At 41.5% G+C, this 12,857-nt stretch overlaps 1 protein-coding gene across 1 annotated transcript in view; it reads right to left on the minus strand.

Annotated features, from left to right (window-relative positions):
* SCLT1 (sodium channel and clathrin linker 1) overlaps positions 1-12,568 on the minus strand; it is a 194,831-nt gene extending 182,263 nt beyond the window's left edge. Inside the window, exons 1-2 of the mRNA XM_040966760.1 lie at positions 12,266-12,568; positions 3,617-3,684 (exon numbers count right to left, since the gene is read on the minus strand). Coding sequence (XP_040822694.1) covers positions 3,617-3,684; positions 12,266-12,299 — 102 coding nt within the window. The 5' untranslated portion in view covers positions 12,300-12,568. The remainder of the gene's footprint in view (positions 1-3,616; positions 3,685-12,265) is intronic.
* Between the last annotated feature and the right edge of the window lie 289 nt (positions 12,569-12,857).

Below are 12,857 nucleotides of genomic sequence, written 5' to 3' on the forward strand. Positions count from 1 at the left end.
AATTTGGCTATGCCCCCTTCGTAACAAACTCATATGCTTTCGACACTATGCTTTTATATGTGACCCAGCTTATACACGTCCACTTTTTTCCCCAGAATACTATTTATCTTGTCATTTTTAACTTTAATTTGGAAACAAAAGGCAAAGATTAGAAAGAGAATTCCCAAGCTAGAGGAGGAAAATAATCTTAGGAGTGCTTTAAAAGAAAATAAACCTATTTTTAGCAACAAAACCTATCTTCTCAGCAGGCACCAGGAGAACTAAGGCACTGACCTCAGCCCTCAGTCCATAGGCGTACTTTTGGTGTCAAAGATTCAATCAGACTGGGTATTAAAAAGACAAGTTTCAAAAAGAAGAACAGTAAGAAAGAATTGGGAAAATATGGAAGTGTTCCACTATCCTTATTAAATTAAATATCTTTTTTTATCTTTGAATATTTGTTATCTAATAGCTACTACTACACTCAGAATAATGCCACTTGAAATAGCTTTTACTAACATAGAAAACACCATATAATCACAGAACAACCACTCAACCCGGAAATAACCACAAAAGGGCCATTCAAGAAACAGATCTTATTTAAAATATCTTGCAAAAGTTACATGTAGTTATAAAGAAGAGAACAGATGTTTTCCAAAGGTGATTGAATTGTGAAACTGCAATGACTTGAAGCTTTAAGTATTACCACATTTGAAGGCTCAGCTTAGGTCTACAGAATTTATGTACAACTCTCAAAAAGGAAAAAAATCATTCTTCTGAGAACAATACTCTTCACCATGGTCTCCTTGGGGAGCTCACAAAATGCACTTTTAAGCAAAATCATAAACAGACGTACACACTAAAGACCTTAAATAATTTTTTATATTATTTATAAAATAGTTTCTGTATCCAACTATGTTTAAAGTTCCAACTTAAAATATTTAAGAAATAAATATCAAACTCTTGCAGCTTTGTTTTTCCAACATTAGAAAAAAGCTTCATAAAACATGACCATTCAAATGCAACTTGTGGCAAATTCATGGTATCTAGAGTAATGAGAAGGGGAAGCATTTCTTTAAATATTTATCATGGGGACCCAGCAATATGGCACAGTGGCTAAATCCTACCCTTGCAACTGCCAGGATCCCATATGTGCACACGTTTGTGTCCTGGCTGGTCCACTTTCCGTCCAGCTCCCTACTTATGGCCTGAGAAAGCAGTGGAGGATGGCCCACATAGGAGACCAGGATGAGGTTACTGGCTCCTGGCATCGGATTGGCTCAGCTCCGGCCATTGCAGTCACTTGGGGAGTGAAACAGTGGCCGGAAGGTCTTTGTCTCTCCTTTTACCTGTAAAATCTGCCTTTCCAATCAGAAAATACATAAATCTAAAAAATTAAAAATAAATATTTATAGTAAAAATAAAATTAAGAAGTAGTAACTTCTTGTATTTCCAAGCCAACCATGACTTTTCATATCGTTACAATTTGCACTATATTTGACATTGAGTTCAAATTCTGCAAGTAGTTGGGGTGGGGTAGGACATGACTATTTTACTCATTCAGCAAACACCTATTGAGCATCTACTGATAAAAACTGTTCTAGGCACCTGACTAACAAAGCTGAGTAAAAAGGGCAACCATTATTTCTCTTACTAGAAGCACAATTAAGTTCAGAGATGAGACCGAAGCCCACGCTCCCGAGGCAGTCCCATATGCTCCTGGACTACGGTTTGCTCCTACTTCCCTTACAAAAAAACAGCCCCCTACATCATAGCTCTTAACAAAACCCTCCTGAATGCTTATTTCAGAAACCAAAATAAGGTTTCTGGGCCGCAGAATTCCCAAGGAGTGCATTACACATGGCCAACAGTATGGGCATGACTGCTAGACAGCAGATGAATCCCCCTTTGACGCTGCGGTGCCAGCCTCCCTCTCAGTACTGCAAACAATGGACTGAAAAGCAAGTCCAAGGGATGTGGGAGTCCTGAAACAGCAAAGCATTCTGGTAACACGGAGGGCTGTGGAAGAATCCGAAGCCATAACACAGCGTCACTGCTGATAGCACTACTCAAGATCTGACTGACTATAAGCAAACATATATAGAAGAAGGTGTACTTTCAGAAGCAGGAGTTAAATTTTTTGAAGAATATGCTACTAAATAGCACAGAGTTGTCTCTACGCGGTCCACTACCCTCAGGGGTGAATTCATCATAATCACAGTGAATAATGCAGGGCTGTCTGGAGTCACTACGCTAGCTGGTAAAGCTATCTTTCACAATCCAGTCAGTCATAGAATCCAGAACATACACTGCAGCACCACGCTTTGAATCCTCTGGAGTCTTAAAACCCTCATAGCCCATATATTGAATAGAAGCAAACAAAGCCAAAAACCAAGCCAGAAAAGAATTAAACAAAGATTTTGAGGAAAACTTAGAGGATGTCAGATTATGAAAAAATTTTCTACCATGTCAATGATTACAAGTGCTAGCTATGAATGTATACAAATAAGACAAATAATAGGTGATTTGTCTAGTGATTAGAAGCCAGCCGGTTTGCATGCATCCTACCCCAGAGCACCTGGATTAGGCCTGGTATCCCTCCTGAGCCCAGCAATCTGTGAATGCAGATGCTGGGAGGCAGCAGGGGATGACAGGACTAGTTGGGTCCCTGCCATTCACGCGGGAGACAGGGACGGAGTTTCCAGCTTCTAGCTTTGGTTAGTCCCAGCCCTGGCCAATGCAAGTATTCAGGGAGTGAACCAGAGGACAAGAGGGCTCACTGGCTCTCTCTCTCTCTCTTTCTTTTATTCCTTCCCACCGTGTGTGTGTGTGTGTGTGTGTGTGTGTGTGTGTGTTTCTGCATTTCAAACTGATTACTTAAAAATTCTTTTAAGGAAAAAAAAAATATATATGAACTGATGTAATGGTTCTACATGCTACTCCTCCACCCTGTGGTGCCAGCATCCCATATGGGTGTGGATTCATGTTCTGGCTGCTCCTCTTCCCATCCAGCTCCCTGCTTATAGTCTGGGAAGACAGTGGAGAATGGCCCATGACCTTGGAACTCTGCACCTGTGTGGGAGACCCAGAAAAACTCCTGGCTCCCAGGATATATCATCTCTGCTCTGGCCATTGTGGCCATCTAGGGAATGAACCAGTAAATAGAAAATCTTTCTCTGTCTGCCTGTCTCTCTCTGTCTCTCTCTCTTTCAAAAAAGATTTTTAAAAAAAATTTTTTTAAAAAGCCATCACTCGTGCTTTTTAAAGATTTGTTTTATTACCTGTTGGAAGTCAGAGTGATAGAAAGAAAGAGAAGGAAAAACAGAAAGAGAAAGGAATATTCTATGTATTCATCACCCCCCAGATGAAACAACAGCCAGAGCTAAACAATGCCAAAATAAAGGGCAAAAACTTCACTTAGGTCTCCTGCATGGGTTCCTACCTTAATGCCTACCAAGTAATTACTAATTAAGGATTCATTACTTCTTTTTCTAATATTCTGTGAACTGGGTCCAACAATAAGTTACCTTCTTTTGCTAAAAATCTACCTACAATGTGTTAAAAAAAAAAATGACAGGCAAGGAATGAAAAATCAAAAGTAGAACCTTGTTTGTTAGACCTTAATTTACTTACATACCTGTACAGATGAATATTTGGAAACATTTTCCATTTGATATCGCCTAAGTACTTCATTTAATCTTTGATCTGTAACAGAAAAACCAATTTAAGTTTTAATAATCTGATATAGTGGAAGACAGACTCCCAATGAAATTGTTAAATATATCTTGACAATAGGATGCTAGACTCTGCCACTGTCCATGCCTACAATGTCAGGATGCACCTCATAGCAGAATGATGGATTTATGACTGATTATGAAAGACTATACTAGTGTAATGATACAGGGGAAATCAGTAGGGGTGGGGAGTGTGGATGGAGGGGGGGGGATGCAGGGAAATTCCAGAGCTTATAGAACTGTATCATAAAATAATAAATAAGTTTAATATAATAAAAAAATATATAGTGGCTATTATTTGATGTATTTAATATAAAACAGCATTTTCCATTGTTTTTCAAAATAAAATGAATCATCAATTTCAACACATCATTTTGGCTCTTAAAAAGAGGCACATTTATGCACCTAAATCTTGTCACTGGGAATAACAACAGCTAAAAATAATTAATTTTCTACTTTCAAAAACTTGACTTATCATACTCCCCAAGTTATCCTTCAGGCTAGCAGAAGTAAAAAGTTGTAAAGTTCTAAAGTAAACACATACACACACACACTTTTCAAATTTCTACTAATAAGAGAAGAGTTGGAAGATAAAGTATAACTGTATTCCTCAGAATTCTTAAAAATAACTGAAAATCTTACAGGACAAGCCTCTGTCATGTGGAGAAACCACAAAACAAAGAATCCAAATTGAACAGGAGTGTGCTGGAGACAACGAAATGGAAGGTCTAGAGCAAAGTAGATGTCACTTCAGGAGACACACATACATCGGACAATACAACTGGAAAAAAGCGTAAAATTACATTGTGTCCAAAATCATTTGGAATACTTAAAATTGGTTACTTGTTGGCAATAGGGTCTGAACAACTTTCAAAGGATTTAAGCTTTAAAAAAACCCTGCTATCTGAAAGTAGCACGTTTCAGCTAGAAACAAGAATCAAGAAATAAAAGGAAAACATTCAACAACTTTGCTATTTAAGAAATCATTTAAACATCCTATGGGGTTTTTGCTGCTGTCCAGCAGCAACACTAAAATGACGAGGAACACTCTTGAGGGCCTGGAAAAACAGGAACCGCAACCAGAACCGGAACACGCACACCTAACGAACTCACGAACACACACACAAACAAACGAACGAACGAACGAAAAGCCAAATGAAAAGGGCTTTATTGCCGAAAGTGGGCTGTTTATACACAGTTCTCCACCAATCACTTCTCCCTGTGGGTCCACTGGGCGCTACCTGATAGGCCAGTAGCAATGACATACTCGCAGTGAGGGCATCAGCCTATCCCCGTGACTTCCTGTTTGCCTACTGGGGGTACCAACCCCGCCTCCTGGCCCTCAGCCGGCCGCCATGACCACCTATCATATGTGTGGGGTCGGCCACTCCCCACAGGTCTTCAGAAAGCTCATAGCAAATGTCTACTATGAAAAAATTACTCATGAATGTCACAATTTTTGTACCAAAATAAACTTTTAATTCGATTCTCCCACAATGTCTTTAAAGTATCCCTGTATTTTAAATAGGCAATAATGAAAATAAGCATATTTCAATGTGTTTAAAGAGAAATTTATGGTATTAATTGCACATACCAGAAAAGGACAAAACTATAAATCCCATCCAAAAATTTTGAAAAAAAAAAACAGGAATATAACCAAAGAAAGATAAATAAGGGAAATAATAAAAATAAACTAATAAAATAAAGAAGTACATATTCACACCAAGTAAAGAGGATAAAAAGCATGTTCATCTCAAAAATTATTTTAAAATATGGATATACTTAATGAGAAATATTTAGCGAAACAGAACTACAAAGGAACTTCCTTAATTTGATAACAAATGTCAGCAAAAGAAATCATGTAACAAACATGACATTTAAGGGAAATTGAGAATAGCACAATGATAAACTGCCCAACACTGCTGGAGGTCTAAGGTAATGCAGCAGGGCAAATAAAAATGTAAAAGCTGAAAAGGAAGAAAAAAAATGTCCATTTTTCATAGTCATAAAATAAGCATGTAAGTAGTTAACACAAACTACTTTTTTTTCATTTTTGCACTTAATTTTTTTTTATTTTTATTGTAAAGGCAGATTTACAGAAAGATCTTAAGTCTGATGGTTCACATTTCCGTTTCCTCAGAGGGCTCTTCTGGAGAGGTTGACTCATCCTGACCTAGAGGGGCTGGGGGCGGGCAGAGTGTCCCAGCCGCCACAGGAGGCAAGCTCAGGAAGCCCTGCTGGCCGTCTGGTGCTTTCCCAGTGGAGAAAAATGACCACAGTGGGCTGTCTGTGGGTACCGTGGTGAACGTGAAGGTGTGACTCCGTCTATGGTGTGGTAGAAGGGCACACTCTTCAACTCCATGGCCAGAAAGATGCTCATCCACTGTAGCTATGGCTCCACCCAAAGCATGATGGGGACAGGGTGAACCTGTCCTTATTTCTCAGGTCCGGGAGCCACACTCCATGCTCAGTGTCACGGACCCTTTCCAATTTATGGAGTCCCTGCAGATGCCCACGTCCCATTCCTGGCAGCTCCCGACATCCACCTCCCAGTAATGGTGGCCAGAGCTGAAGTGTGGGTAGCCCAGCATGCACAGAGTTAAATCTCTCAGCACACTTCCTCCATTTTTGAGTGGAAGACACAGAGCTCATATTCCTCAGGTCCTCAGAAATGAACAGGTAATTGTTGGCTGTGTCCACGTCTAAGATCATGTCCACTTTGAACCTCAGGATGTTCCGGTCCATCTCTAGAGCCTCCTTCAGGTAGGGATCCTTTGCCTGGACGGCTTCCACCAGTGCCCCCAGCTGGAAAGCTGTCTTGATGTCCTCCAGCCGGAAGACCTCATTGCAGTTGGGGCACTGGATCCTGTCTCCGCCAGGCTCCCTCTGCAGAGTGTCCATGCAGCACCTGCAGCAGGCGTAGCAGCACTTCAGGTACACAGGGTTCTGCATGTATTCTGAACAGACAAGGCAGCACGTCACTTCTCGGAACTGCTCGGCCATGGTGGCGATCTCCTCTGCCCTTGGGTAAGATAAATTCTTAAAAATCAATAATGAAGGGCCCAGCACGGTACCTCAGAGGTTAAGGTCCTCACCTTGCACTTGCAGGGATCCCATATGGTCACAGATTCAAATCCTGGATACTCTACTTCCATTCAGCTCCCTACCTGTGACCTGAGAAAGCAGTAGAGAACAGCCTAAAGCCTTGGGACCCTGTACCTGTGTGGGAGACCCAGAAGAGGCTCCGGGCTCCTGGCTTCGGAGTAGATCAGCTCTGGCCATTGCAGGCACTTGGGGGGTAAGCCAGTGGATGGAGGATCTTTTTTTTCTGTCTCTCCTCTCAATGTATCTCTCTGTGTATCTTTCCAATAAAAATAAATAAAATTTTTTTAAAAATCAATAATGAAGTTTAGCAATAGACAAAAATGAATTCTATTTCCATATCCTGATAACATAAAGTTACAAAACAATAAGAGCTATTTACAGTACCGTCAAAAATATCAGTGCCTAGAATGACATCTAGTAAAGGATTCTTACACAGAAAACTATGAAACATTCAGAAGAGAAATTAAGACTGAAATAAGTGAATAGGGATATCCAAGGTTGGAATAAACAAAAATTCTAAAGTTGTTAATTTTTCCCAAATTGATCTCACAGTTCAGCTCAAACCAAATCAATACAAAAAAGAGGATATGGAAACTGAAAAGCTGACTCAAAAAAATACATGGAAATGCAATGAGAAAGACATTTTTTGAAAAAAGAGAACTGGGCGAGGATTTACTTTATCTGAAAGCAAAATGTAACACAAGGCTATAATAATTTAAACAGCATCATAGCGGTAAAAGAATTAACAGAAATGACCAGCAAAGCAGAATTCAGAATCTAGAAAAACACACATGTGCATGTATATGAGCTGTGAATGTTGATTAGTGGTTAAATCCAAAGCCTGCAAATGGGGTAAGAGGGGAAAAGGAGTTCTCACAGTGACAATCTTTTTGTTCAATGTCTGAGTCAAACAGATAGCCTTACAGGGAGTAAAAGGGAATATCATTCGCAAAAGAGAATTCAGGAGCAACTGGAGAGACATGTGTGAAGGCCAAAATAGTGACTTCAGAAAGAGCAAAATGAGAACATATTCATAATCTTACAGGAGAGTAATATTTTTTTAATCACTGCAAAGGAAGCACTAATCAGAAAAGAAAGACTAATAAACTGAACTACAGTAAAATTCAGAAGTTCTGTTGATCAAGAGAGCTTTAAGAAAATAAGACTGCAAACCATAAATAGGGAGAAGACACCTCCAATACATATAATTAATAAAGGACTTATGTTTATAATATACATAATCAAAACTATATCATTTCTTACAAAAATTCAGAAGCTGAATCTCAAATTCATGTGGAAACACAAAGGGTCAAAGACAGTATGACAATTCTGAAAAAAAAAATTTAAAAAGCTAACTTTGTTTGATTTTAAGATTGCTATCCAGGTAACATCAACGGATCAACAGAACAGAGTTCAGAAATAGGTTTTAATATATGGACAACTAATTTTTAACAAAAGAACAGATGCCATCCAAAGTAAAAAGAATGATCTTTCTAATTGGGCATATATATGCAAAAAAAGTAAACTTGATCTCTTTCCTCAGACTTTGCTCAAAATTAAATCCATAATCATAGACTAAAATGCAAAACCTAAAATCATAAAACATCTTCAAAAAAAACATAAAGCATTTTGCAAGCTCAGATGAGGTAGTGATTTCTTAGACACCAAATCAATAGTTACAAAAGAACAAACTAACTTTACCAAAATTAAAAATTTCTGCTCCATGAAAGACATTATTAAGAGAATGAAAAGAAAAAATTCATGACTACTAGCATAACCCTCTTCATAAAAATGAATTCTGGAGCTTCTGCAAGTTAAGCCTCCACTTCTTAAACATTCATTTATTTTTATTGGAAAGACAAATTTATAGAGAGAAAGAGAGGGAAAGATCTTTCATAGGCTGCTTCATTCCCCAAATGGCTCCAATGGCTGATCGGAAACCAACTACCAGGAGTTTTTTTCTGGGTCTCCAGCGTGGGTGTAGGGTTCCAAGGACTTGGGCCATCTTCTGCTGCTTTTCCTTGGAACTGGAGCAGCTGGGACACAAATGCGCCCATATGGGATGCCAGCTCTTGAAAGTGAAGTATTAGCCTATTTAGCCAATGCACCAGCTCCAAGCAACCACTTTAAACAGTTTGAGTCTTAGTCAATCCAACGTCCTCTTACTGTGTCTATGAAAGCAGTAGATGAATGCCCAAATACTTGGGTTCCTGTCACCCACAAGGGCGACCTGAATGTTGGTTGAGCCTGGCCCAGCCCTGGCTTTTGTGGGCATCAAAGGAGTGAATGAGTACATGGAAGATCTCTAACTCTTAACTCCACCTTCCAAAGAAAGAAAGAAACAAACAAACAAAAAAAACCTTTTCTTAAATACAAGGACATACAAGTCCTTTTTGAACAGGTTCCAAAGGACTATGAGTTCTTCCTCGGAGCTTGTGAGCTCTGACAGCAAGCCAAGCACATCCCTCCTCTGTCACATGATGTTCTTGTTTTGCTGTGTATCCCTCTCACCCTCCGTAATGTCACATCAGATTCCGTACCTGAGAACTCAAACTCTTCTTGAGTTCAAACCTTACTGGACCTCCCACAGGTGAAACACAAGGCATCAAAATACACATGAGCTCAAGACTTTGCCACTAGTATGGCATAAGCCGCATCAGAGTCGCACTGCCAGCTGCTTCTCCTGAGGACATCTTCGGTTGACATGTCGACCACTTCTCCGCATGCCAAAGGCTTAGGCTGCAACAGACCTTGAAGCGCTGACGCTCCATCTCCAAACCAACAGGTGCTTCCAGCATCACACAACTCCAAGCACCGCTGTGGCTCTCCACGGTGGTGAGCAAGCCAAAATAAAGTTGGCCCTCAAAAGCCCAATTCCAACCTAACTGACCAATTGGATTGTAATAATTTTGGAACTGAATCACTATGTGGTTAATAATCTCTGTCTAAGGAGTATAGTCCCTGAGAAGTGTGAAACTACAAAATCCCTGCAAGGTAGTAGAATGTGAAATTAGTGAAATCATAGTTCGATCATCTCCTTATTTTCACTATGGTACACTGCAAATACTCTATAAATTTACTATACTAGAAGCCTAGCTCGGTGTGGAGTTGCCTATAGTTAAATACATACAGAACTGAAACAGTAATTAGCAGAGACGGTGTGATGTGGAGTTGCCAGCTGAGAGTGAGGAAAACAAATGATTTTGACCAGGCTACAGATCCAAACAGAATAAGCGAATAGAGGCAAACGAGAGCAAAAGTCACTGGAGAAATCAGAGAGAGATGAAGAGAATGGCAAACAACCCATTTTTCTCTGAGCTAATGTTTAGATGGCTCACCTGATGGAGTAACCAGCTACTTTCAACTGGTGTGCAAGTTGGAGAACAAGAGAGGGGGTCCTAGGCAACCAGCACTCACTCTCCTTTCTCCATGTGTACCCTACCTTTGCATGCCCCAGTTTTCTGAATACACGCAGTTAATCTCAAGCCTTTGTGCTGGCTCACTCTGCCCCTGCTGCTTGAGACTGCTTTTGTCACCTCTACTGACTGCTACTCACTGGTCAGGAAGTGAGTAAGTGTGCTTCAACTCCCTTACTTGGCTCTCTGGTGTTTGGACCTCAGTTTTATCTGAGAATTCTGGCTTGATCATTCTATAAACCCAAGTCATACATACACTGCTGACCCTAGCCCAACTCCTTATCACCGAATTCATGTCCCATTCCACTGAGGGTGCCCAGCTACCTCTGAGGATGGGGCTAGTCCTTCCTGAAACCTAAAAATTAATGCTGCTGTTATTAAAGTGTCATTACTATGTCAGTGATATGCCGTGTCTTTAACATGTACCACACACCATGTTAAGTGTTTCATGTGCATCGCCTCATGTAAGCCTCGTAACTCTGAGGGTAACTTTTCCTATACTAACTTTATAAGAAAGAAAAGAAAAGAAGAGAAAAGAAAAGAAAAGAAAAGAAAAGAAAAGAAAAGAAAAGAAAAGAAGAGAAGAGAAGAGAAGAGAAGAGAAAAGAAAAGAAAAGAAAAGAAAAGAAAAGAAAAGAAAAGAAAAGAAAAGAAAAGAAAAGAAAAGAAAAGAAGAGAAAAGAAAAAGCACAGAAAAGACAAGAAACTTCCTGAGACCAAAGACCTGGAAAGAAGAAGAACATGACTCTACGCCCAGGTAGACTAAACACAGGCTGAATTCTCGGCCGCTGATCCACAACGATTCCAAAATGAAACTTAGCACCTCTTTTCTACCTGTCCTACCTTTCAGCTCAAGCCGAAACTCCAGCTGCCTTCTACCCTGTTCTCTCAAACCTCTTCATCTCCAATCTCTTCAGCTCACTCTCCCCCTAGGCAACAACAGCCACCTAACTACTCTTACAAGGCAAACTCCTCTTGAAGCCAGACCAAGTCTTTCCAATCCCAATTTGATCATGTCACACGTACTGAATTCCTTCCAATGGTTCCTGTAACCTGTGCGCTGGGCCAAACTCCTTTGCACCAATAAGATGAAACCCTTCACCATCCAGCACCATTCTAGCTTCTTTCAGCTCACTTACCAATTCTCTAAATCTCCACATTCCATTCTAGCCAACCTTGCTGCAAGTATCTAATAAAGGATTCTTCTAACGGCCTCAGTGTTGCAAACACTGTTCCATCTGGGATGCTCATGCAGGGTTATAAATATATATATAGATGATGTATATGTAAAAAACTATATAGAGAAAGTAAATTGACATTGGTACTTTAAATTTCAGTCTGAATGGTATTTCCCTTGATCATGGCCCAATAATAAGTCTATATTTGTTTGCCACAATGCATCAAGTACTATTCTAAATCCTTCACATATCTTCCAGCTCATTTCATCATTCTGGCAACTGAGGGACCTAGGAATTAAGGCAGGCTGATAGTTGCTGCTACTACTATTTAAGTGTAATTGAGGAAATGTATCTATTTCCCTGTTCAAATGAAATCTTTGAAGGGTAAAAATGTCCTTGGGAGAGAAGCCCCAGGCCCACCGCACTAGCTACGTTCCAGCAGTGCCTGGCACATAACAGAAATGAGCTCAGTAAACATCTCTGTAACAAAAGAGCAGAGCTGTGCCTTTGGATTCGGTTCTAAGTGCACGCTTGGAAACCCTGGCCAGCCAGCAGCCCTGCCGTCTCTTCAGAGCACGACAGCAGCATAACAATCCCGTGTAGCGTCTAGCAGAGTCCCCTGCAAGCTTAAGGAACACACAAGTAGCACACGGCTCTGGTTGAGGGTACACACACCCTCCCCGGGACCACCACACTCATCGGCACCTAACTTCGTTAAGTTCTCACAAACCTCATGAACCGCACAGGCATTCGAAAAACATTAGCTGGTCCTCGAGAGCGACAGCAAACCATATGTAGTATGAATTCTGAAAAAAAAAAAAAAAAAGGTGGGAAGAAGAGATAAGGAGCTTACTTTGATCTCTCAGAAAATCAATTTCCGTGGCCATGTCGAGGCAGTTTTAGTTTGGCGCTTTCACCACCTTCTCGCTCTGCGGGAGAACACAACTCGGGCAGGGATGGCGAGGCCGTGCAGCTCGCGAGCGGTGTCATCCGCAGCCCGCTCAGGCGCCCGCTGCCTTCCCGCTCCCCAGGCCACACGCCGGGGGAACTGCGCTCCACGCTCAGCCGAATCCCACGGGCCGGACGGGCTAGGACAGCACCGAGGGAGCCGGCGGGCGGCCTGGAGGCGGCATCCCTGCTTCCGACGCCGACACGGAGAGCAGCCGCAGGTCGGCCGCCAATTCCGCTCGGCCCGCCCTGCGACTTTGAAACCGGTGCCCCGGTCCGCTCCTTGGAGACGGTGACGCCGCCTGCGTCATCGCGCGAGCGTCGGCCACGCGTCATTGCGCCCCCAGGAGCCCTAGCACGCTATTGGCTGGCTGTCAAACGATGGGCGGACCCTGGAGGACCGGGTGGACTGCAGGCTGAATCCCCGGCTTGGCGCAGCGGCAGGTGGGCGGGCTGGTGTCCACAGGTGGTGGGCCCAGCGTTTGTTTAGGTTTGGC

The sequence above is a fragment of the Ochotona curzoniae genome, unplaced genomic scaffold, assembly GCF_017591425.1.
Source record: "Ochotona curzoniae isolate NIBS_2020 unplaced genomic scaffold, NIBS_Ocur_1.0 scaffold_4506, whole genome shotgun sequence".
NCBI lineage: Eukaryota > Metazoa > Chordata > Mammalia > Lagomorpha > Ochotonidae > Ochotona > Ochotona curzoniae.